We start from the raw sequence: 27,648 nt of genomic DNA on the forward strand, positions 1-27,648 counted from the left end.
TAAAAAAAATAAAAGAAAAAAAAAAAATGTCAAACCTATTTTTCTAGAATCTATGCATTTGAGTGGCCAGACCCAGTCAATGTTGACTTGCTTTAGTCAATTTACAAAAACTTGTCCAATTACTCATATTAAAGTAATTTTTGAGAATGGAAATAAAATTGAGTTCTGCTAGTAACATAAATTTTATGGAGAAATATTGGAGGGTTCTTTTCAGAGGAAGTGAAAGGATCTATGACTGGAAATGTTCATTTATTTATTTATTTCAAATTTTCATTTAGTGAGAGAAGAAACTTTAGAAACATATATCAAAGGGAGATTAAGTAATAGAAGAGTAGGTGTTATTAAAATCTGCCTTAATACAGGTTCTGTTATTTAGAAAGTTATATACATAAGTTATTTTGCATTAAAGAATGAGAGCACCCATTGCTAAATTTCAACACCTTGGTCCATGGCATATGACATTTCTCATAGTTTGTGAGGAGGATGTTGGCATATTCAATTTTGGCACAACTAATTAAGTTCACCAACAGTAACTTCTCCTGGAATCGGGCACAATTGGTTGAGTTGCAATGATTAGCTTTATGTTGTGCATTTGCCCTTCCAATTAGCTTATGGTATTTGGATATCCTCTTATAGGAGCATTCTGTGTGAATGGTGTGAGATTCTAAATAGAGTTCTAGCATTCTAATTCTTGACCAATGATTGGTGCTAGCAATATTTTCCCTAAACATATAGAATCTTCAACTGGTTGAAAGGGTGGAGAACTTTTAAAACTTTAGTGGAAGTATAGTATTATGAAGCATTGCAATAAATCAATGTATTTTGTAGGGTAGTTTATGGTAGCAATGCTTAATCCGAGGTTTATTTTTTCTCAGTATTTTATGAGATAGTTCATCTCTTTGAAAGTCTATTGCTCGTTTGTCCTTTTCTTATCTGATGGATATTTATGCCTGTTTTTCTCCTCTAATATACTCACCTACCCCTCTCCTTTACAGCATTCACAGACAAAGGGAAGTTTTTGTTGGCGGCTAGAAGATACAGGTTTGGTACCCATACTGAATATATAATATCACTTGATGCCGAGGACTTATCCCAAGGAAGCAATGCTTATGTTGGAAAATTAAGGTAAAGCTTTCTTACCAATTAAAAGTTTCTTTGGCATGTTTTTTAACTCAGTTTTGTCATTGGAATGTAGCATTTTTCTTAGTCTCTTCTGTTGGCTCTTTAAAGCCAATAATGAAATGGTACCTCGAAGTACACACTTGGTTATCCGATGAACCGTCATTTATTTGCTTCCAACTATATGATTGAACATATGAGTGACCTATCTGAATTCATCCCCCTCCCCCCAAGGGAATTAAATGAAGACCATTCTTTGTTTGCACGTGCTTAACAGTCAAATTAATTTTGGTGGCTTTATAAGATCAAATCTATCAAAGTGGATCTGGGACCAAAGTTGCTTGGTTATAAAAAGTTGAAGAAACCCTTAATTTGCTGTCAATTTGTCCGAAAATTGAGTGGCATGCCTTTATTTACATTTGAGCTGGATAAAAATGATTTAATCCAATTTTTTAAATCTTCTTAATCCCATCTTGGTAAAAAAAAAAGGCAGTAGATCTGAATACGCAATTTGATGATGCTGTTCTTAACAATTGTACGAAATCTGTTTGTGTTTTGGAATTTGTGATTCTCATTTAAATAAATAAAAATCTACATGTGAATTCTTGGTCCATTTTTGGTTGGTTGTTATGGACCACTTATTTGTTGAATCTCTTTAACAGCTCGGATTTTCTTGGCACCAACTTCACAATTTACGACAGTCAACCACCCCATGCTGGTGCAAAACCATCGAGTGGCAGGTCTAGTCGCCGTTTTGCCAGCAAACAGATAAGCCCTCAAGTTCCTGCTGGTAACTTTGAAGTGGGGCAGGTCTCCTACAAGTTCAACCTCTTGAAATCAAGAGGGCCAAGGAGGATGGTTTGCTCCCTCAAGTGTCCCGCAACACCATTGGGAGAAACTTCAGATATCACATCATTGGACGGCAACAAGACAAACAGTAAAGATCAAGCTACTCCTACCTGCACAGTCTTGAAGAACAAAGCACCAAGGTGGCACGAGCATTTGCAGTGCTGGTGCTTGAATTTTCATGGCCGCGTGACAGTAGCATCCGTGAAGAACTTTCAGCTGGTTGCTACGGTGGACCAAAGCCAACCAGGAGGGAAAGGAGATGAGGACACGGTTCTCCTGCAGTTTGGCAAAGTGGGGGATGATACTTTCACCATGGATTATAGGCAGCCCTTATCTGCCTTTCAGGCATTTGCCATTTGCTTGACTAGCTTTGGCACTAAACTGGCATGTGAGTAATATATAGTATGTGTCATTATGCTTATTTATTCCGTGGAATGTTGTACGTCAATAGTTTATTTTTGTTTAATATTTTTTCCCCGGCTGAGTCCATAAATTTGATTTCAGGAAGCTTGTTGTAAGTAAATGTTGTTATATTATCAATAGAACATGACATCTTCCATAATGAAAACATGTTGGTCCCTTCCTGCAGTTGATCCTCTTTATTTCTTTATTCACATTAGTCAGTATGTAATTGTTTTTAACTTCTAACCCAGGTTCCATTATAGTGTTTCATTTTTCTTTTACAACAAGTCCCTGAATTTAGTTAGACTTAGAAGTTCTAACATCATCATGTGAATTGGGAATTACTGCAATTCAATATCCTTACCTCTTGTCTGGGGTAGCAGAGAGATATTTTAGTTAAAAATTGGAGGGAATGAATAAGCAATGTATAACTGAATTTTGTGATAAGCCAAAGATGGCATCATGGCAAGCAGTGGGGCTAAATATGAAAATGACCAAACATATAGGAAATTTTGGGTACCCTTCTTGAAGAAAGAATAGGTTCATAATAAGGTGGGATGGGATGATACCAATTTCTAAACTTTATGTAGGAGATAACTATTGAACATAATATATAGAACACACGTTGTATAGTGATCAAAAAGCGTTTTCTAATTTATACTTTTCTTTGCTGAATTATTTTCCTGGTCCCCACTTCTCTTCTAAATTGTACTGCCGGTATTCAAGTATTATTATCAGAAAATTTTAATCAAAAGATCGATATACTTATCATTGTGATCGATTTGAAGTTAGTATTTGACAGTGACAGCTCATATGGTTGGCCCTTGACATTGAAGCTGAAGCAGAAAAGCTGCATCAGATGCTTGTCAATGGATAAGGGGTTAGCTATGATGATATAAATATGATCAAGCATGAACGAATACTGAGTAGTCCATGCTCTTAATAGATTACTATTAGTGCTATTATTATTATTCTCTTCTTTTATGGTAGCATCCTTGCCTTGCCTTAACTGGGACCAATTGCAACTCCATTTCTTAAGGGTAAAGATATTGAAAGGTGTTAAGGTCCCACCATTTTCAAAATTCATAAGGTGGTTTTACCTTTTTGTAAGATATTTAGCAAAATATCTCTCAGAGATAGGAACAGAGGGGAATGGCACCTGTTTGGCTGTGTTTATTTACAAAGTTAGGATATAGAGACATGAATGTGACATAAAATTGTGTTCACAAAAATATTATATTTTAAAAAGATACAAAAATATTAGAAAAATATTAATTTTTAAATATCTATTTTTTTGTGCTATATTTTTAATATTTTATCTTATTATATTCTCAAAACTAAGCTTATCCTAATGGATGATAATCTTCCGGAGTCAAATTCTAAACTACTACCTTGTTCAATGATTTGATTGTATTGACAATTATACCCTTTGGTGACCTTGAATTTTAGGCACTTATGCATCACATATTTTTATTTGAGCTTCTGATACAATGCGATACGAATAAAACTATAAAATATAATATAATACAATACAATTTTAGTATAAATATAAAACTGGTAAATAGTTTAACAAAAAAATAAATATACTTCCCATTTGTATCTTTAAAAATTTTAAATGTCACTCACAACATAGGAAGTATTAATTTCTTTTTTCCATAGTAGATCACAGAAAGAGGAATTGAAAAAGTTATACGCAAAAAATGTAATAAAGGAAAAAGAGAAATGAATAAGAAACAAATACTAATATGCATGGAACATAGGTAGGGGATTCAGGTTGGTTTGTGTAAGGAAAAAGAAAAGGGGGGTGCGATGGAACGTGTCTATGAAAAATCAATTATCAAATTAACAATTTATATAAAATATATATTAAAAATAAATTAAATAACAGATAGATTTATAAACAAATATATAGCAATTAGTTTTATGATTACATTTTAATGAGCACATACCATTTTTTATGGAACTCTGCGTCTATATATGTGCAATAGATGTAATATTTTTTCGTGTTTTGATCATTTTAATTTGTTTTCTGGTTAAGGACTTTTCTCATATTGCTTAGAGGTTGTATGTGCTTTTGAGCACTTGTATTCTTGTAACTATTAAAATGAAAGTAAAAAAATAAGTGTAGTATTAACCGAGGGTAGATCCTCTTTAATGAAGAAAAAATTGGATGGTGTAAATTGTGATCTCTCATCCTTCATTACTTTTTTTCTCATATTTAATTTTAGTTTCACTTATAAAGTTAATGGTAAGAGATCACACTTCATTTCCTTAAGTGTTAAAAAAACTGGGAGAATCCATTTCCAGTATTAACCATATTAATTTGAATTTTGTCTTTTTCTTTTTAGAATAATTTTATCTGCTTACGTACATAATTGCTACTATTACCAAGAGGGGGATGCTTCCATAAAGATGCAGAAAACGTCTTTTTTTAAAGATATTTTTTAATAATTAAAATTTAACACATATAATAAATTAAATAGTGTTATTTTTGTTAAAATTAGACCAGACAAATTAATATGAATATTTTAGTCATTTTCTATAATAAGGGTATTGTAGTCATTTTCTATAAAAATAGTAAATCAAATCTTGAACTGGTTTAAGATTTGATTCACTATAGTCAAATTAATTTGTCTGGCCTAATTTTGACAAAAATAACACGATTATTCCATTCCAAGAATGTTTTTTTTTTTCAGGTCTATATATTTTTGCTTTGGAATATAGTTATTGAGAAATCGAATAAAGTTGGTATGGACACACCTACTATTTAAATTACTCTTACATTATGTTGGTACTTTTTTTACATTGTCATCTACTCATTCTGCCATGTTAGATTGTTAGTCATTAATTATACTCAAGTAACTCAACTAAAATAATAATTAAAAACCTTGAATTGGGTTGGGTGACCTTGAATGAGTTCTGAAACTTCCCAGTATCAAACTTATTAAAAATTAGACACCCTAGGCCCCCACTCCAACAAAAAAAAAAAGAAATGGTCAAATGTTAATGTGAACACCAATATGCTAAGCAGGAGACCTACTATTACTACCCAATAAAGCCGGTGTTAACTTTTGGGTCAAACAGAAAAGTCCAATAGGCTTACTGCTTAGGTTAAGCAACTTGACATGCCAATAAATGAAAGACCTTTCTTTTCCAATACCAAGTGGAATGGCTTTGCTGGTACACCAAACCCATCGCTCAAAGTAGTAATATTTTCCTACTGGCTGGAGAAGAATTGTTTTGCCACTTTTGGCCATTGCTTTCTGTTTGATTTGACCTGTTTCATTATAAAAATAAACAAAATTTCTAATAACCTAACCACATATTTAAGGGGGCAATTTACTTAAATAAATAAAGTGGAGATCAATTTTACTCAATTACACATTTCTGAATACAAAGATATAAATACATTTTTTCATAATTCTATAGAAATCACTATTAGTAATAGCGGATTAGGTTAGAATGTAAACCGTTGTTGGTAGCCGTAGTTTACGTGTGTTAGGAGCTTAACAGAAATTGTTGTAGCGGTTTCTGTAGAACGTTGTTTGAGCATAAACATATTGGATGTTGAACGTACATGACTGAAGGTAGTAGCGGTTTTACGTTGAGTGTATTACCAATGCCTAAAGTTTCCAACTCCAAAAGTGTCTAGTATATCAAGAGCTTTCAATTTGAAATGGGCGCTTCATTGTGGTAACGCCCAAATTTCTTTTATGAATCAAATGTTCACGCTTCTATTTGGAATAACGCCCTTCATTTTGGGTGTTAACAACGTCCATTTCAAATTGGAAAGCTCTTGACATACTAGACACTCTTAGAATTGGACATTTGGACATTGACAACACACTCAATGTAAACCGCTACTAACAGTAGCGGTTTATGTCCAAACAATGTTTTATACCCCAACACACATAAACCGAGCGGTTTACGTTCTAATCTAATCCGCTACTGGTTTTTATAGAATTATAAAAAAATGCATTTATGTATTCGTATTAAAATATGTGTAATTGGATAAAATTGATCTCCACTTTATTTATTTAAGTAAATTGCCTTAATTTAAAGAGGATAATAGTATTCAAATTTTCCGTGTCTCCTAAAATTTAAATCATCTAACGATTTTATATTACTTTCATATGAAAACATATTAATGTGAGTAATCACCTTAAAAATTGTCTTCTATTGAGTTTTCTTCCAAAGATACCCTTATATATTTAGAGAGTATTTTAGAATAAAAATTAGTACAAGAACCTTTTTTTTTTCGAGTAAATTGCCTTAATTAAAGAGGATAATAGTATTCAAATTTTCCGTGTCTCCTAAAATTTAAATCATCTAACGATTTTATATTACTTTCATATGAAAACATATTAATGTGAGTAATCACCTTAAAAATTGTCTTCTATTGAGTTTTCTTCCAAAGGTACCCTTATATATTTAGAGAGTATTTTAGAATAAAAATTAGCACAAGAACCTTTTCTTTTCGAGTAAATACCCTTTCCGTCCCCTATCCATTTTGAAAATTAACTACACGCCCCCTAATCTTTATAAATTACCATATCGGCCCCTATCCATATACTCCGTGATACCAATTAGCCCTTGAGTTGGTTTCTCCGTGCAAAGTCGACGGAAAAACGCTGAGGTGTAACGTGCAGCCCGTGACGTGGTGTTGGATCATCAAACGTGGAATGCTCTGTGGGCATGTGGACAAATAAACTCATGCACACTCAGCAAAGCGACGTCGTTTTAAAAAGAAGGCCTTTGGCTCGTTTAGGGTGAAATCTCAGTCTCCCCATTTCTGAATCCTAACACTAGTGCCTGAAGCATGAGCGATCCAGAGCAATCTTCAACCTCTAACACACGCCGTGTCTGGAGGAAGAATATGGTGGGTTCAAGTAGCAATGCAAGTGAGGGTAAGAAGGCCAAGTTTCAGCACCCTAAATGCAAGTGTGGCACCTATGTAGTCATGCAACAGTCTGGGACAGCCAAGAACCCAGACAGAATCTTCCTGGGTTGTTCCTACTATGGCGTAAGTGTGCATCCATCTTCAGTTTATGTAATCAACTTCCTATGTTGTTTAACAATTTGTATTCACTATAATGGCAATTGCAGATGGAACACGTCACTGCAACTTTTTTGTTTGGCTGGACGAACTGATTGCTAAACGTTTTGGGCATGAAGATGACAATGATATTCAAGGAAGAATGATGATGCTGGAGAATAGATTGGAGCAACTGGAATTCAAGATTAAGGATGAATATGAAGGAAAATAAAAAATGTAGTAATACTCATGGTGTATTTGTTATGCTGGCAATGTTAATTCTGTTAACAGCAATTGTGTTTGTAGTGTTTTAGGGTATATTGTGTTGCTGTAAGTGATGCATGGACAAGGTTAAGAGTTGGGTTAATTTGCTCTGTAATTTTAGATTCTGAATTGAATGTGAATTTTTTTTTGTAATAATGTAAAGATTGAACCCATGATAACTCTGCATAATGTTGTATAAGCTAAAAGCATAATGTTTATATTCATACTACTAAGCACAAAGGCTATTACATATTGAGCCAAAATCATCAGCACATGTCTGAATTAACAAAACAAAAAATATGTTCCAGTAGTGTTAAGTGTATTGCTTCTTATAATTTGACAACCAAAAAACTTGACACCAAAATATCCATAACTATAACGACAATTATGTCATTTCTGAAGTCTTGGTGGCCTAAACCCAGCCACCACATCAATAGCCCTTTTTTTGGTTGGTCTCCCAGGGAATCTCCTAATGATTGGTGCCTCTGGACGCAGCCACTGCATGCTTGCATGGCAACCTTGGTAGGATAGATACATAAATGCGACTTCTACTCAATCAATATTTACTTAAATAACATAAGTATTATTGCCAAGAAATCAGTTGATGATTAAACCTGTTAGTTGCCAAATGTTGCTAGCACATGTTTGTCTTTATAAAATAAACAGCCACTCTGGTCTGGTACCTCTGGACTTCAAACAATACCCTTGCTTCATCCCTAGCCCATTCTGCTGTCCACTTGTTGCTCTCAGGAATGATGTACTCATCCAGCCTTAGTTCTTGAACTGGAGCCAATATGCCCTTTCATTTGCTTATTCTGTGCTTGTGCTCTGCCATCTTTAACATAATGTAACTTCGAAGCTCCTCGCACATAGTTAAAATCGGTTTCTCTCTATACTCTACGATCTTGGCATTCCAAACTTCGCACATGTTATTGATGATATTGTCACACTTCGGGCCATGGCTAAAGTAAGCCTTCGTCCATGCACCAGGATCAAACTTCCATAGATATTCCCAAGAATTCTTGTTCACCTTCTTCACAAATTCCATTAAGCCTTTGAATTCTCTCATTGTTGTGCTCTTAGCATCCTTCCAAACTAGCCCTTTTGTGTGCTTGTCCTTAAAGTGCTTGATGAAGTTTTTTAATATATGTAAGACACAATTCCTATGATGGGCTTGTGGCATTACCTCATGCAATGCCTTAGCCAACCCCTGCAATAACAATTCAGCCAACAGTTGAATTAACAAGTAAGCACAGAACACAAACCATATAACAAAAAGAAACACAAAGAATGAAGTAATGTAACTTTCTACTGGTTGGATATGAAGTTTCACCCATTGGCAGCCACAGGACCAAGATCATCGTGCAGAATTGAAAGAAACCATTTCCAGGATTCAGTGTTCTCAGTTTCAACTACAGCAAATGCTATTACAAAGAAACTATTATTGGCATCCTGCCCCACAGCTGACAAAAGATGACCACCGAAGTACCCTTTTAAGAAGCATCCATCCAATCCGATCAGAGGGCGACAGCCTGCCTTGAAGCCTTTCTTGCAAGCATCCAATGAAATGTACAACCTATTGAACAGTGGACGACCCTCCGGTTGAGGAATTACATCAATCATACCAGTGGATCCAGGATTACTTTTGTGAATTTTATTTAAGTAGTCATGTAGCTTTTCATATTGTTCTTACTCCTTTCCAATTGCTTGCTCTCTAGCAGCTTTCAAGGCTCTATATATCATCCTATAGTTTATATGGACATTATAGTCCTGTTTCATGTGCTCTAGTGTCTCTTTCGGAGTCATTAGAGGTTGAGTTACTAACCTTTTTACCAATTTACTTGTCACCCAAGCTCTATCAGCCATGTTACTACTCAAATTCCTACCACAGTTGTGCTCTCCAATGAATGTCTTGATTTAAAAACTTAGACTCTGACTATTATGAGAGCAAAACACCAGCCATGGACAACCCTCCTCAGCACACCTTGCTCTAATCCTCTTTGGCTCATTCTTCAAATACATAAGCTCTTTTTCCTCATATACAAAGTAGTCCTTAAGTGCTTGCTTGAACATTGCCATGGTCTCAAAGTGTTGTCCAACCTGAAACTGAACCTCACCATACTCTGTATCCTCATTGAAGTCAAGATATCTTGCCTTATGCTCCTCATCTGAGTCAGAAATTGGGGAGTTAAATGCCGCAGACTCGTATTCATATGGCTTATCTAGGTCTGAGTCCAATTCCTCAACCACTGGATCTGAATTGGGCTTATCCCTTGCCTCATCATTTGGGTCAACATCACCTGGCCCATTACCTTGATCTCCACTAGGCCCACTGTTTGGCTCATTGCCTGCTTCTTGTTGGGATACAAAATGTTTTCTTTTTCTTCCAACATACCTTTTTGCCTTCTTCTTCTTAGTCCTAGGAGACATGTCCTTATCAGCAAAACTACCAGGTGGCACATTCTTCTTCTTTTTAGGTGTCTGTTGTCTAACACAACTCTTCTTCCTAGTACCCTTTTGTCCAGCATCCATTGCCTCTTTCATCCTCACACTAGGCTGCTTCTTTCTCACACTCTTCCTCTGTACATTAACTTCCTCATCACTACTACTACTATCAGATTCAAATTCAGGTGGAGGGGGTTTGTAGGGTTCGTCTTCAGTTGTCTCATAACCGTCATCGGAAGAAGGTGAATCTACCTCAACAACATCAGGCCCATATACTGGTTGACTAACATTATGCTTAAAGTAAATAACCAGCAAATCCGACTCCACATTCTCCATCTTTTTATCACACATTTCATTGATTTCCTTATCTCCTTTAAGAACATGCAACGCAGACTCTAAATCAAGGGCACTACCATCATACCAATACATCTGTTTGTAACTTGTATACCCTAAACCCTTGAACATTTTCTCCAAATCCTTGAAATTAACATAATCTACGTTTAATGGAGGAAATGTCTCCACACTTCCGTCGCGATAGTACAATGCACCATCTTCATCCTGTTCAAACCAACCCCATGATGAAAAACATGGACTATTTCATATGACATCTATTAGAACAACAATGTGCAATAATTAGAAATTAATTAACTACTTCCATCACACCTCATTTTAACATTTTAGAACATGCATGGGGTGATTACTAATCCAAATCATCATTAACAAAAACCAAATTCAGTAAAAAAAAATGGAGCAACACAAGCTAACGAAGCTTCAAGATCAGATAATAGCATCGTCAGTTCCTCCGTCTGCAGCACTATCAACACCTCCCTGTTGGAAGTCTCTGTCAACTTGCTTGGAGGGAAATGTTTCGTTCTCTTAGGGTTTTTTTGTAATTTTGAGAAGAGAACGAGGGTGATGTATGGTAATTGAGGTGTGCACAAGGGGGAGAATGGGATTTCACCCCAAACGAGCAAAATGATGCCAAGAAAAATGACGTCACTTTGCTAAGTGTGTAGAGGCTTATTTGTCCACATGCCCGTCACTTTGCTAAGTGTGTAGAGGCTTATTTGTCCACATGCCCACAGAGCATTCCACGTTTGATAATCCAACGCCACGTCACGGGCTGCACGTTACACCTTAGCGTTTTCCGTCGACTTTAAACGGAAAAACCAACTCAAGGGCTAATTGGTATCACGGAGTATATGAATAGAGGCCGATATGGTAATTTAGAAAGATTAGGGGGCGTATAATCAATTTTCAAAATGGACAGGACCGGAAAGGGTATTTACTCTTTCTTTTCTTTCAAAGTGTCCAATTGTCCATTGTGAACATTAATGGGATGTAAAATGCACAAGCCAAATTTCATAGGGTTAATAATTGCATCTTCCACTTACAAAAATGAGAAAAAAAGGGGGATATGAACAAACAACACTCCAGCTTTGGCATTGGGACATAGAATTTCATAGTTCCATATTATGACTCAGACCACAAAACCATGGATCACATGACATTCATAGGTTAAATTCTGATTAGATTCCTTACAACAAGTATTCATATCATGACATCATAAAGATTTTTGTTGCTCCATCAGCAGAAAGACACACAAACACATAATTAAAAGCATATGATTCATTTCTTTCCACGAAGCTTTGCACCAAGAGCTCTCTCCAGTTTCCCTATGATTTGTTGATTTGGTATGGCTTTGCCAGATTCATATTCCTGTATAATCTGTGGCTTCTCATTGATCATCTGACAGAGAAAGCAAAAGTGATCAACATCTTAGCTTTCTAACCAAAGATAATACCTATTTTTGGAGATAATTGAGTTTTAAATGAGAGAGAGAGAGAGAGAGAGAGAGAGAGAGAGAAAGAGAGAGACCTGAGCGAGCTGAGCCTGAGTAAGTTTTTTGTCCAGTCGGGCCTGCATGATGGCTTTCTTTAGTTCTGATGGTACACGGTCGTCTGTGAGTACAGTCAGAAATACCATGAGAAGAATTCCACGTTCAATTTCTAATAAAAATGGTACTAACTACAAAAGAAATTTTGCTGAAAAATGATCGGAATCAGAAGCTGAGGACATGGAACAATGAAACAAGTTGAATCTCTACAAATCATACAGCACCTGTGGTACCTGAGATGCTCTTAAAGTTTCTTCAACTAAAGTAGTATGGATGTAATTAAAATTTATAAACAAGAACTATCAACATTAAGAAACCATAAGTTTTACACAAAGCTCTGCCCAATATAATGTGTGAACGACATCACAATGTTCATTTTGATAGTATGTTAAATATAATTTCATTCGCATCAATCAATTATAGTAGAAAGAAAAAGTACATTACAGGGAAGGGAGAAGCTGGAGGATATACTACTATAAAATCAACATCTATTTTGCCAATTTATAATGCCTATTCTTGCAATTTATTTATATAACATTGTAGTTGTTGCAACATAATTTTTTAAACTGAAATCAATTTCAGAAAGTAACCAATTAAATCACATCATACATTTTCTCCACTTGGCAGTGACTGTGTGGAAGTTGTGCTAATTTTTCAGGAATCTCTTGAAAGTTGAAACAGTAACAATGCAATGAATATCATTGCATATATAGGCCTAAATGATAGGGCACCTGGGCAGATTTAGACTCAAACATTAAATAAAATAGTTGCAAAAGCAAAATTTGTCCTTTAGCCTCAAAGGGTTTTGAATTCATTTCAAGTTTATTATTGGGAATACCAAAAAGACCAAGAACATATGTTCGGCTTTCACACTCAATCTCAAAAGACCAACACTATATGATCCAAATTGTTAACGCCAAGATTGAAATGCTACAAAAGAAAGACAATTTCAGGAGCATCATCTTCTAACACTGAATACTCTTTCATCAACAACGATATATAAGTCACCGCATTCCTTGCCATTTTTGCTCTCACTAGTGGTCTGTTATTCAAAGTATTCTGCTATAGAGGCTGAACAATTAAGTCATATGTGCAAGTCACAAAAAAGGAGAGGTAACACAGTAACAATAGCCATCCACTAAGGTATCTGATATAGTAATGGAAAAATAGAGGTACTTAAAACACGAGCCAAACAATATATGAAAAATAAGCCAAATTAAAATGCTAAGGCAAAACATATTTGATAGTAACATGCAAATGCATATTAGTTTCAAAACCATGTAGACTCCATCAAATGATTAAAACTAAAGTCAAATGGGAAAGTGATGTGATTAGCCAATATAAACAAAGCCAAGCACTTTCTCTCTCTACAAGAATACAACCACCCTTGATACAAATGCCAAATGCAGAGAAAGAATAAATCCATCAAGTTGCTACTTCTTAAAGCTGATCAGGATTTCTATTACAATGTAGGTTAAGCAAAGGAAGCATAGAATAGACAAATAACATGTACTTACGGTGAAGATTCTCGGTTTCTTCATCAAGCTTCCTGGTGTTCAAAGAAGTGCTACTAGAGGCAGCTCTATTTGTTCCAGCATTTGCTGCGGAGAACACGAAATAACAAGTTAAATTGAATGTCATTATCAAGTATCAACACAAAAATGTTTCTATATTTTTAAACATATGTAGACCAATTATCAGTTGAGGGAGCTATGCATTAATACTCTCATGATTTGATCAATTCCTAATCAAACAACAAGCATAGCGCAAATAGACCATGACACTTGAATTCAGATTAGAGGAATGAAATTACTCGTTTTTCTTCTTCCTTCAAACAACAGTAACAATATAGATTCACAAACAAGTTTTCATTCTAGAACATATTTACTTCTTTTTTTTTCGTTGGCCAATATGCAACCAAATAAACAAGTACCTACCAACATCAGATAAAAAAAAAAGCACTTTTAGTCATCCCAAATGATCCATTCCATAAATCATCAACAAAAACCCTAATCCCCTATGCGCTAAATAAGTCATCACAGAAAACAAATACACAAAAGATAAAGCAGACCATCGATTTTATTCCAAACTTTCAAATATTTCCTCATCATGATTCTAACCTAAACCCATTAAAACCAAAAAAGCATATCACGACCTAGAAGGGAAAACATCACAAAAACATAAACTTTTTTTTTTCAAAAAAATAAAAACAAAAACCCGCAAAACAAATATACATTTCTTGACGGTTTCAATCTCAGCTCCGGCGCGGCGAGCAGCATTGACAGCTTTCTCATCCTTCTTGGCCGCAGCGTTTGGTGCCTTCTTCCTTATCACCACTGGCTCCCAATCCTGCGATATGGGCCCCACACCCGACATTATCTTCTCTTGATGATTCTTCTTCTCTGAAGAAACTTGAAAGGGTTTGTGAAAGTGTGATGTATGCGTGAGCGTGAGAGACCCTTCTTTCCCGGCTCAGAAAAAGGAGACATTTTCATTCTTGGGCCGGTCCAACCCATTTGGGCCCGGGTTGAATTTTTTGTGAAATGACCAAAAGGTCCTTTTTTTAGCTTAAACCCCATAAAAATACCTGCTTGGTTTTTTTCTGGAACCCTTAATTTTTGAATGAAGATTATTAGATGAAGGAAAGTCAGTTCCCTTAAGTGGTTCAAGGTGAAAACTTTTTGTTCATGTTCGCAACTAAAATTCAATTTTTATTTATTTTTTAGTGTGTCTATGTTAATTGATGTGGTTTTGGGGTTTTTGAAGGTAGGAGAGGTGAAATAGAAAAAGGGTGTGAAGAATATGTCTAAGTCTTGCAAAGGGTTGGCCACGGAGCTGGTCAAGTGCCTCAGTGAATCTGATTGTGTTAAGGTTCTTTTGAATGATTTTTTTTTTTTTGTTGTAATTCAAAAATTCTATATATTTATTCATCATTTATGCAATGTTTGTGTTGGAGAATAGGTTGAGAAGAGACCTTATAGGGAGTGTGTTGGAGAGAAGACTCCATCAATACCAAGTGAATGTGTGGGATTGAGGGAAACCTATTTCAATTGCAAGAGAGGCCAGGTACTTGTTATTCTTGGTTTCTTCTTTGTGTCTTTTGAATTGATCTTGGTTCATTTTTATGTGATTTTCAAATGCATATACAATATAATTCTTTGTTTTGTGCTTGCATTGAATGAAGGTTCAGTATTTCATTATATGTGTAGTTGTTTTTGTTGCTAACTTAACACTAACATCAACTTATCATCTTATTGGAGTTCAACCGAATTATTTGGTTGCTTATTTTCAAACTATTGTATCTCAAAAGGAATGTACCAAGATTTTGATAACCGATATACGGTTAAAAAGCATGGTGGGTAAGGGGAATTTAGTCTTGATGATTAATGAGAATGCATGCTACAATCCAACAAACAAGGGAGGGTGTGTTTAATCCATTTTGCTTCAACTTTCAAAACCAGTAGTGGAAAAGACGGCACTATTTTTGAGCTGGATTAGTCAGATTTCTAACAATAGGATCGATCTCAATACCAGTGAAAGATGAAAAAAAGTACATGAGGACAGTTTTGGCAATTGTCATTTATGTTGCCAAGTAAATTCGTTGAAATGCTCTAAAATACCAGTTGTCTTTATTCATTATTATATAATCTAAATTAAGAAAATATCGATCACTTGCAACCAATGTTGAAATGTTTTGATAATTAAGTGTATATATACTTAGTCTATATGATGTGGCATCCCTTCAGCCTTAAACTGCAATCTTTCTAGAAACTAATTAGTTAAGATCTTCATGGTATCTACTTGTATGTGTTGGTTGGCAATAAGTCACTAACAGCATATTTAGGTTTGTATTTGAATTCTGGTGCACTTTTCTATATTTGCATTTGCAAGAAGTTGTGTTGTATGTACATTTCCCACATAGGCCAAGTTGACTCGCGCCATTCCATCATCGTCGGACCCAAATTAACGGGTCTCACACGACATACAATGGTAGAAGGGAGTATGAATTGGTTCCATGTACGAAAAAGAGCGCGTTCAAGAATCGTTCTCCCTTTGTAAATGATATGTAAAATAGTAAAATGTACATAGTTGGTGAAGAAAATAATGAATAAGTTTATATTTGTATAGTATCATCCTCCATTATTCGTTAATATTTGCATGCTTGAGGGTGATATTAAAATTAAACATCTAACTTCATTTCATTGTTATCAGGTTGATATGAGAGCTCGGATTCGTGGAAACAAGGGCTATTAAGAGCTTTTGGTGATCTTAACTTAGAATGAGAATTAAATATCTGTATGTTCCAATTGCTCCCATATTCTGATGAAAATGAAAATTGTGTTCAATTAACAATGCTGCTTTCAGTTTCTTTTTGCTCAAAGATGAAATCAATATAATTAATGTTGATGGTGAATCACAGAATTGGGAAGAAGACTATTTGATTGTTTGATTAGTTGGCATTGCAAGCTCAAAACATTTTGCTTTGCTAGAAAAAGAACATTAATACAAACCCCATTTTGTTGCATGAAGGATTTGTGTAAGTCCCGTGTTTATTCATGGATTCTTGAAATGAACACTGTCTCCATGTGTTGGCTATTATGGTTGGAGAGGACTGAAGCTTTAAACGCTGTTATTCTTTGATTGATTCCAATAAAATTTGAAGTTTTAAAAGAGAAATGTTTCTTATTGTTTTTTTTTTATCATTTTATGTGAAAATTTCACTTGATCATGTTATGTATTGATTTTCACTTATTCATAGGACTATTTTCTTAATGGATGGGGAAAGTCAAGACATGACTAAATCATGTAAACTTTTACATGAAGATTCGATTTTGGACTAATACATACTTGATAAAATAAAATAAAAATAAATTAATAAAACACATACTTATCATCATTCATCAATGGATGATGGATGGGTTTTGAGTATTCAAATTCTTAATAACAGAAGACTAGCGAACAAAATTATCTAAATTTGGCTTATGAATCAATCATCTAAAATATAAACATTTCATTCATGCATGCTATAATAACTACCATTATGGTGGTTATGGTAGCTGTACAACTTTGAGAATATTTAAAAATTTTTATTAAAATTAGGATGATATTTTCTTTTTTTACTATTTGAAAATACTTTTGATTAAAGAAAAAATAAAAAAAATTATTTTAATTTTAACAACACTTTTTAGATATTATCAAAATTAAAAACTATCATAACCATCGTAACGTTAACCATCATCACCTCTATATTCTTCATGAACAACTAATACATAACATCGGATGATAATAGTTGTTGGCCATTTTTATTTGGAGCTTATGCAAACCTGGCTTAGTTTGGTAAATCTTTTCGAAAATGTGTACTTTTCAAAAGCATAAACACTTCATTTTGTATTTGGTAAATTAAAAAATTAATGTGCTTATACTTGTAATTTTTTAAAGTTGGTTTGCGCTTATTAAAATTAAAAAATCTAATATAACTTTACACGTTAATTAATATCCAAATTTAATTATTACATTAATGTCTTATCATAATATTTTAAATTTTAAAAATTATTTTATCAAGCACACTTGTTTGCATAGTTATCAGAACCGAACCGGTAATTGACCTGGTCATACGACTGGATCACTGGTTCAACCGGTGAGTCACTGATTTACCTGATTGACCCGGTCATAATTAAATAAAATTATAAAATTATAAAATTAAAATTTAAATGCATATTTTTAAAAATATATTAATAATAATTAAATATCAATTCTTAGATAAAATTTATACTGTAAAAAAAGATAATAAATTAGTCACTAATAAAAAATATTTTTTCAATTTAAATGAACAAAAAAAAATAAAAAATAACACAATCAATATCAATATATTTATATACTATGTGTTGTTACTTGTTTGGTATTCATGTGATTCTATGCTTAAAAGGATAAAAAAATAAAAAAATCATTCATGTTTTGTTATATATATATATTTTGTCATACATATGAACAGGGATGGAGATAGCTAAAATATTAGAGGAATGCCAAAAATATTAATATAATAAAATAAGACTAAAATAAAATTTTAAGGGGGGCTAAACTAAAAATTTCGTATAATTTACATGTAAAAAATTAAAATTAGGGGGCAATTACTAATTTATTTTGTCAAAAATAGATACTACAATTTTTAAAAAACTACTTTTTAAAAATTTATAAATTTCTTTTAAAAAGTAAAAATTTTATCAATCTAAATGATATTTAAGCTTTGCCTATTTTTTGAAGGCATTCCTCTTGGCCATTTTTCTTGGATACATCACTTTAAACTGCCATATATGAAGCTGAAAACTTTGGAAGCAACACAACACATAAATGTGATAATAAAAACTGCTTCAAAGTGAGGCACTATCCCAAGAGATCAAACTCCACAATAGAAGGATTTACAAAATTAAGGGTCACGAGATAGAAGTATATAAACATCTTTCAAGTCAGAATCATCAGCCTCTCTACTAGTGTTGGGGATAAAAGATTAAGGGCCTTCATCTAAAGTCTAAACTATATCATAACTGCTATTCGCTTTTCCTGCACTTCACTGAACATGAACCAAATCGTCAACACGTTCATCAGCATTACCATTACCAGTTTCACCCTGTGAAAACAACATAGTCAACAACTCGGCATATATTTTAAGTAACCATAATCTTAAACCAAATTAACATAGGATATACAAGTATCTAGCATATGGACACCTACATTTGAATCATCCATGCCATCCCCTCCAGACTTTTTGGATTCAACCTGATAAAAGAATAACTCAGTTAATTAGCATCAAGGTTATTAAATTCTCAAGTTAACTCGTAGACTACAAATCAAGTTTTACGATTTTATGAGTTTGAGCTTTGCAATTCAAATTTAGATAAAATCTCCAGCTTGATTCTCTCGGTTAGCATCAAGACAGGTATATGTATCAGAAAAACATAAAGACGTGTGATGTATGCATCAATCAAGATTACTCACCAAAATCTTCCTGGAATTTACAGGCAACTGATCAATGTCCCAACCAATAACTTTACAGACAACCTGAGCATAAGCCCTGTGAGCTCGCATCCTTTTTGTCCTTAATACAGTAGTTGAATGTTGAAGTAGTTGATTGCAATCCTTAAACCTCTTCCATACTTTCTTCCATACAGCCCCACAAACCAAACAATAAAAGTGCCCTTCTTTGTGGTTGTTCTCGTAATATCTTCTTAATTCACCATCTTCTTTAAACACCTTTTCAAAAAACTTGTACTCTGCAGATTCATCACCCTCGTCGTCATTGTCATCACCATCTATCGACTCATCCTCATCATCATCTTCATCCTCATCATCGATGATGTCATCTTCATCAGAGTCCGAATTAGTATTGCCAACTAAAAATGCTTTGCAAGCTTTCACTGCCTTGAGCTGCAAATCTAGTGCTGCTATGGTTGATTTTTCTTCTGCTGAAAGCAAATGAGTCTGAGAAGATGATTTGGTGTTGAATGAACGCCATCCTGAGTCTTCTGAGGGGATTTTGCAAACCCATCCAGCACCAGAAACCGGAGATTCATGAGAAACCTGCATTTAAGTTTCATTAGTAAATCAGGATGCAAACATGCAAGGGAATTGTTAACATATAAAATTAGTAAAAATCAAAGAAAGTACAAAGCCTAGTCACAAAAGGAGTACCAATTCCCTCTTTCAAAATTTTAATCTGCAGTTTAGTTTGTATTTTGATCAATTAACTAAGGAGGTTAATATCCATGGCAAGCAAAGTTTGCTGTATTTAGCTTAATTATTGCTGCGATTCTAGCAAAAAACATAGCATATGGTCATAACTACCATGCCATTTATGTGATCTCTTCAAAGAAGAGTATCAATCCACAGCATCATCAATTTATAACTTGAGGAAAGTAGAAACGATTTTACAGAAGATCAATCAAAAGGACACATGCACTTAATTATCTATCTACTAGCCTATAAACAGATCTGAGAATTAGAAAAGGAAAACATCTTATGTTTACATAAAAATAACCTGTGACACAAAAACAGCTTAAAACACATTAATCCTCATACATCATAATAAATAACAATGACAGCAAAACCAAAAAGACAAAAACACACACATTGAAAAATGAAACTTTAGGTCAAGCTTTCTATTCAGCATTTATATAATTTGAAAATAGAGCACCATAGAACAGAGCCAACATTAAAATGGCAAAACATTATTTTGGACCCAATTTACATTATTAGGTTTAGCTTCTGATTTGTGATTTTCTTTTTGTCTAAACGGATACAAAAAAGAGAAGATTAACCTCAGTAGCAGGAGACTCATGCTCATCAGATTGAAATGGAGTAATGGCTTTTGCTGCAGCAGCAGCATTGTCCTTAAAATGATCAAAAAACACAGCAAACCAAATTCATTTACACAAACGAAACAAAGAACTTGAGGAAATGAAAAATCTGGTTTTGAAATTAGAAAAGGAAAAAGGAAGAGAGCTTTTACCTGCGGCTTAATTTGGTTCATGTTGATCCCCAGAAATTGCAAAAAGAGTAGTAAAAGCAGTGTTGGGTCTCTAAACTGTGTGAAGTGTGAACTAAGTAGAAGTAATGGTAAGAACGAAAGTTGAAAATACGAATTTTAGGGCAGAAAGAATTCAAAAAAACTTTGGGCTTTTTTGTTTTCCATCAGGTTATATACATTTTTTACATGGTCATAAGAAGAAGCCCAATAATAAATTGCATACTAATAACATCTTTTTTAGAAAACCAACTTGAATTGGTCAAGTGGTCAGCTCACTCTTCGCTTAAGTGTCGGGATTCGAACTACGCATTATGCATGCAATAACTCATTCGGCAGCAGCAGACCCTTAAATAGAGCTCAAATCCGTGATGGATTAGTCCAAATTGAATTGATCTAGTAGTTACCTCACTCGTCCGTTTAAACAAGTTGGTTCCGCTTAGTCATTAATCGTTTGGGTTGGAGAATAGTGTGAAAAACAAAAAAACACCCCAACCAAATTGAATTAATCTAGTGGTAATTAATATAAACTAGTATTTTCAAACCACCCCCACTTAAGAATGAGTTGGCATTCAAAATCGTAGAGGCTATTTTAGACAAAATTCAACAAACAAAATAATTATGAAGGCAAACAAAAAAATAAAAAAATTAGGAACACTTTTAATTTTCAATCAAAACTATAAAGATTAAAATCATATTTAATCCAAATCTTTTATTTATTGCATTTGGCTCATGATACTGTTAATAGACATGCAATTGAAATTTAGTAACATTATCAATGTTATCGATTTCTAACATTTCATTCTTATTTTCTTATCAATTTACAATATTTATGACTAATTATGTATGCTGTTTGAGCTAAGTTTTTCATTTTTGTATGTTTTTTTTTTCTTCTTCTTCAATGTGTTTTCTAAGTTTGTGTTATTAATTGTCGTTAATAGTTTGCTGATTCATGATCCTAGATCTACAATTAAATTTTAGTTAGAAATATTTTCTGCTGTCATCTTTTATTACGTGGTTCATGAATTACATTCAATGTTCTTTTTCAAAGTTACAACGCAAAAGGAGAAGTTACTCCATGAATGAAGAATTCATATAATATGAAAGACCAAAACTTAGCTCTTGAATGAAAATGAAGAAGGGTATAAACTATAAGAGTACTGTTAGGGAGCCAATGACCTAAGCGTATAATATGTATAATTGACTAAATCTTTGGTCTATGAATAAAATGAATATCACCCATATTATCCAGAATAATCATTTGGATACCCATGTATAATAAACATCTTATGTCATAAAACTACTAATCCAAAAAGGTTAAGCTGATTTTGGGATTCACCAAGGATCGAATTTTTAACCTTTTGGATCTAGAACTCTAATACTATGTCATGAAATCACTCATTCCAAAAGCGTAATCTGATAGAACAATGTAACACTAATGGTCATATCTCTGATACTTTCTAAACCTCCATTATACACATTATACGCTTAGGCTATTGACTTCCTCTACTTTCTTAAACTATAAAGCCTTTAGCTTGACTTAGTCCCTTTTTTATTTGACAGTATTTTATTGATTTTTTAGTATTTGATTAATTGTATATTCTTCCTTCATTTCCTTAAGACACGGTGGAAAAGTGATTATATGCATGCATATGCCCACTTTGTTGATGATACTATTTTTTTTATTTGGTCTGAAATAATTAAGGAATATCATTTAGTAACATACTTATTGTTAAACAATTTGATGTGTTTCGATGAACGAAAAACGTCTTAGGGACTAGTATTAGTCTCGGAGTACAAGTTCAAGGATAAAATTGAGTAACTATTAATTTCAAGGACAACTTTAAAGCTCGAGTGCAACTTCATAGATCACTTTGAGGTTTAATTCTCCAAACATAAAGATGAAGAAGGACAACAATGACAAAAATGTGGATGAGACACGGTATAGAAGAATGATTGAGTCTTTGATGTACTTAACCTCATCAAAACCTGGCATTATTTAAAATATGGATTTCTGTTCAAGATTTCAGTCACAATCAAAGGAATCACACTTGTTACAGTTAAAAAAAAACATCCGATACGACATTTATAGGACAACGAATTATGGTTTATGGTATCTTAAAACTGATTTTTTTAATTCTATTACTTTTAGTGATGTTGATTTTGCCGGTGTAGAATGAATAGGAGAAGCACAAGTGAAATTTGCTGCTTCATAGGTAAATCCCTCAATATATGGTGTAACAAGAAGTAAGCTATAATTGTCCTTTCAACGGTCTAGGCAGAGTATATAGTAGCGTCCCTCTGTTGTTTTCAGGTTCTATACTTGAAAATTCAACTAATTGATTATAAAATTAAGACTAAAAATATTTTTCTTATGTACGATAATATGAGTGCCATTAACATTTTTAAAAATCCAATTTTGCACTCATATACTAAATATATTGAAGTGAAATATCACTTAATACGTGAACATATACAAAAGAAAAATCTAGTTTTGTTCTAATATCTTGCTATCATATGCACCATCCTTTGTCTAGTTTTATGTTGTTATATGTATGCAATTTTAGTACAGACTCAGATACAACAGTTCTATGATGATCTCACTCTTAGTTGGAGGATGTTCATAAAGAAGAGAAACTTGCTAAAATTCAGGAAAGTCGCTCTACTCACTCTTTAGTTTAAAAGTTTAATCATATTTATTATTAAAGGGGAGATTGTTGAGTCAATATTTGATTTGATACCTTATGATGATAAATATAATTAATTATGAGATATTCTCCACATCAAGTAATTTTGGCATCCAAGCTCATCCAAGTAATTTTAGGTCACGCACTTTTCCCGTTTTTTCTTCTTTCCTCACGCTTCTTCTTCTTCTTCTTCTTCTTCTTCTTCTTCTTCTTCTTCTTCTTCTTCTTCTTCTTCTTCTCACGCTCGTTTAACACGGAGCATCTTTTTCTTCGCCTTCTTCTTTGCATTCCTCCTCATCCTCCTCCTCATTCTCTTCCTTTTTTTCGCATTTCTTCTTCTTCACGTATTTTCTTCTTATCGCCATTCTTTTGTTGTTGTTGTTGCTGTCTTTTTTGTCTTTTCCTCCTTTTTTCCCTGGTGAAAAAGCAGTAGAAGATGAAGAGAAAAATTTTGAATTGTGTAGAATATAAATGAACCGAACATGTTATTATGGTGAAATAATTGTAATGAATGGAACATTATCCATTATATAAATTCAAATTCGAACGGCTTTCTGCATAATAAACCGAACATGTACTCATGGTGAAACAATTGTATAGTATTGAGTGAACGAAACATAATCCATTATATAAAATCAAATTCAAACAGTCTTCTGCATAATGAACCGAACACAGTACTCATGGTGAAATAATTGTATAGTACTAAGTGAATAAAATATAATCTATTATATAAAATCAAATTCAAACAACTTTCTGCATAATGAACCTAACACGTACTCATGGTGAAATAATTGTATAGTACTGAGTGAACGAAGCATAATCCATTATATAAAATTGAATTCAAACAGCTTTCTGCATAATGAACCGAACATGTACTCATGGTGAAACAATTGTATAGTACTAACTGAACGAAACATAATCCACTATATAAAATCAAATTCGAAACACCTTTTTTTATAATTTAGAGGTTATCAATTCAATTCAATTCAGATTCAGAACACCTATATCCATTCAATTCAATTGAAAAAATAATATTTGTGCTATTGGTGATGATGATAACGAAAAAGGAGAAGGAGGAGGAGGAGGAGAAATAAAAGAAGAATATGCGTGCACGACGAAAAAAGAGGAGGAGGAGGAGGAGGAGGAGGTATACGTAAATTTGAAAGAAGAAGAAGATGACGTATGCGTGTATTTGAAAGAAGAAGAAGAAGAAGAAGCACGGGAGAGGATAAGAAGATAAAGCGTGTGTAATGACGCTCTTTTAATGAGAGTGATTTTTGTTGGTGTTGGACCTACTTGAATAAAATTTGGATAGAAAAATGCTTAGATGTGTAGCATAACCCATTAATTATTGTCTATTATAACTAACCATTACAATGAACAATATAAGAATCAATCAAAGATGATCAAATTAGTAAGATGAAACTGTGCAAACCAGCATCATTAAGAGGAATATCATTGAAGATATCAAGCCAAACTTAAAAATATATTATCATGAGTGTTTGGATAGTAATTGCACATTATCAAGATAAAGAAGAAAAGTATTTCCACTTCAATGTCAGCAGAATCAATTCATAAATGGTGCAACGGCTAGTGGATGAAAACGAAAATCATTCCAACATTAAAGAGAATATATCAAGTTTTATAAAAGAATATTTTATCCAAGGAAAAAGGAACTATTTTTTACCATATTGCAAATTATACAAACATTTTATTTCCTTGTTATTTGAGTGTGTTTATACTTTTTTTTGTCTAGATTCAAGTTTAATTTGAGAGATACAAAAGGCATAGAGAGTAGTGCATACAAAAGTCATTTAACCTTTAATTGAGTGTTTTGATTTTGAAAGTGTGTTGAGTTAGAGTGTACTTGATTCTCCTTAACTAGGTTGGATTAACACCTAGATGAGTTACTAAGTTTGAGATAGTTTAGGTAGTTTACAGAAATGTGAGTCTCTTAGAATTAGTGTTTGTAATCTATATTAATTATAGTAAAAATTCTATCATTATCGTAGTAGAAACTGAACATAAATCACATTACAAATCGTAGTCGAACCAGGATATAACTGGACGAGATAAAATTATAAATAATCTCTTAAAATCAGAAGTTCTGCACAATTTGTTTATAAATATTAAAAATAGTTTTTTGATTTAATCTCTTTTCTCAATTCACTTAAAACCTTTAAAACTATTAGGTCAATGATATAATTGATTAGTTATTGATTGAACTATTTAATTTAGTAATAATTAAATAAATATATAAAATTATAATAAACTAAATTTAAATAATAAAATTAAATAAATATAATATTATTATTGATTGATTATCAAATTTTTTTGGTGACTTGAAAAAAAAAACAATTGATAATATTATTATTGATTGACGATTGATAATTTTTTTTTAAAACAAAGGAGTTCAACACACTAAGGTGGAGCATATAGTATCAAATATCACATCTAGACAAGCAACACCCAAAAAAAGTATTAAGAACTAAAGAAAGGAATTCCGCATGTCATCTCCGGCATAGCCATCAACAACACTAGGACTGGGCACCTCTCCACTCGTCACAGCTAAGCATGGTCATGTGGATGATGTCTTCTACGCCTCTGCTTTGGTTCTGGAAAATTCTCCTATTCCTTTCCAACCAAATGTGCCAAATGATTGCACAGAAGCACCTCGTACGCTGCTTTCGATCCTCTTTTCTACACAGCTCATCTGTCTAACTTAGGAATGGTCTTTCATCGACCCCAGAACAGACCAGGGCCGACCAAACATAGATAACCATGCACTCCACACCTGCCAAGCAAAATCATAGCCAAGGAACAAGTGGTGGACCTGCTCAACATCCTTAGAACATAAAACACAACTCTTATCATCCTGGCTAATAATCCCGAACCGACTAAGCCGTTCCTTAGTGTTCACCCTGCCTACCAGGACAAACCAAGCAAATAACTCCACTCTTGATGGAACAAAGTCATTCCAGATGGACTTCGTGAAACTGTAACTGGTTACATCTTCTGGCAGCATTCCTTCTTGTAGCACCTGCACAAAGGAGTTAGTCAAAAAAATACCAAGTCTATCATATTTCCATACAACTCTATCCTCCCTATTATTTGCTAACTTGACCAGTATCAACGCCTCATGTAGCTGACTTAGGAGGTCTAATTCCCACTGAAAAAGCTCTCGTCTCCATTGGAAGTTCCAAACCCACTCTAACCCATCCCAAAACCCACAATCCCCTACAGTCAAACCACATTGGTTTGAAACAGAGAAGAGCCTGGGAAACCTATCTTTCAAGAAACCACATTGTAACCAAACATCCTCCCAAAACCGAGTCCGTCGTCTATCACTAAGCTCCATAGCCAGGCCTGTAATCATCTTATCCCTTATATGTTGCTCCTTAATTTGTAAATGGCAGATATCCTTCCATGGCCTCCTCTTGAAGGAGAAACTTGAGTGGACAGTAACTCATTCGGCCTTAAGTCATTAGAAGAGCAGACCACCTTCTTCCACAACGGGCACTCTTTCTTAGCAAAGCGCCACCACCACTTAAACAACAGTGCAGTGTTTCTAATCATTGCATCTCCAATCCCCAACCCTCCTAGCTTCTTAGGGGCCTGCACCACCTCCCATCTCACCAAAGCCATACCATTCCTCCCATCCTCCTTACTCCATAGAAATCTTCTTTGTAAAGAAATTAACTTCTTAGCAACTGCCTGCGGCATCTTATATAAGCTCAAATAATACACTGGTAAGCTGTTCAAGACTGATTTGATGAGCACCAACTTTCCCGCTTTGCTTAGCACCTTGACTTTCCAAAGGTTTAGTTTCTCTTCCACCTTATCGATGATAGGCTTCCAGGTCTTAACCAGCCTCGGAGTAACTCCTAAGGGGACTCTAAGGTATTTAACAAGGAGAGTATCTTCCTTACAACCCCACAGCCTACACATACTTTGTATCCACTACTCTTCACAATTGATAGGAATCAAACTGGACTTTTCGAAGTTGATACTGAGCCTTGACATCAACTCAAACCATCGCAGCAACCGCTTGTAATTCTTCATAGTCTCCTATTCTGGTGGGCAAACAAAATAGTATCATCAGCAAACTGGAGGTGTGATAGCTCCACTCGATCTCGCCCAACTACCAAAGGAGAAATATGTCTGTTCCTGACTGCCTCACCAACCATTCGATGCAGAACATCCACAACCAGCACAAACAAGAATGGAGATAGCGGGTCACCTTGCCTCGAGCCCCTTTGCATTTTAACAGGTTTTGACGGCGAGCCATTAATTAAGACCGACATAGAAGCTGTGGTCACACACTTCATAACCCACGCCCGCCACGTGTGTCCAAACCCCATCTTTTGTAGCACAATATCAATAAAGCTCCACTTGACTCTGTCATATGCTTTTTGGAAATCTAACTTGATAA

General features: G+C 34.0%; 4 protein-coding genes across 4 annotated transcripts in view; 2 read left to right on the top strand and 2 right to left on the bottom strand.

Annotated features, from left to right (window-relative positions):
* LOC107459839 (tubby-like F-box protein 7) overlaps positions 1–2,556 on the top strand; it is a gene marked incomplete at its 5' end in the record, with an annotated part of 2,989 nt that extends 433 nt beyond the window's left edge. The window contains 2 exon segments of the mRNA XM_016078128.3: positions 996–1,125; positions 1,782–2,556. Of these exon segments, the coding sequence (XP_015933614.1) occupies positions 996–1,125; positions 1,782–2,364 (713 nt within the window).
* Positions 2,557–11,532: 8,976 nt separating this feature from the next.
* Positions 11,533–14,466, bottom strand: LOC107459787 (multiprotein-bridging factor 1b). The gene is made up of 4 exons (XM_016078052.3): positions 14,246–14,466; positions 13,529–13,612; positions 11,993–12,075; positions 11,533–11,863 (listed from the first exon to the last, which is right to left on the bottom strand). The coding sequence occupies exons 1-4, from the start codon at positions 14,385–14,387 to the stop codon at positions 11,744–11,746; spliced, it is 429 nt and encodes a 142-aa protein (XP_015933538.1). The 5' UTR covers positions 14,388–14,466; the 3' UTR covers positions 11,533–11,743.
* Positions 14,467–14,621: 155 nt separating this feature from the next.
* Positions 14,622–16,540, top strand: LOC107459788 (mitochondrial protein pet191 homolog). Its single transcript, XM_016078054.3, has 4 exons — positions 14,622–14,681; positions 14,778–14,882; positions 14,973–15,077; positions 16,224–16,540. The coding sequence occupies exons 2-4, from the start codon at positions 14,814–14,816 to the stop codon at positions 16,263–16,265; spliced, it is 216 nt and encodes a 71-aa protein (XP_015933540.1). The 5' UTR covers positions 14,622–14,681; positions 14,778–14,813; the 3' UTR covers positions 16,266–16,540.
* A 1,822-nt stretch (positions 16,541–18,362) lies between these two features.
* Positions 18,363–26,592, bottom strand: LOC107459932 (uncharacterized). Its single transcript, XM_016078245.3, has 8 exons — positions 26,341–26,592; positions 26,146–26,256; positions 25,973–26,049; positions 20,515–20,605; positions 20,324–20,395; positions 19,005–19,586; positions 18,741–18,785; positions 18,363–18,636 (listed from the first exon to the last, which is right to left on the bottom strand). Exons 1-8 carry the CDS (start codon positions 26,590–26,592, stop codon positions 18,577–18,579), a joined length of 1,290 nt encoding a protein of 429 aa, XP_015933731.2. The 3' UTR covers positions 18,363–18,576.
* Positions 26,593–27,648: the final 1,056 nt, after the last annotated feature.

The sequence above is a fragment of the Arachis duranensis genome, chromosome 7 (genome assembly GCF_000817695.3).
Source record: "Arachis duranensis cultivar V14167 chromosome 7, aradu.V14167.gnm2.J7QH, whole genome shotgun sequence".
Taxonomy (NCBI): Eukaryota; Viridiplantae; Streptophyta; class Magnoliopsida; order Fabales; family Fabaceae; genus Arachis; species Arachis duranensis.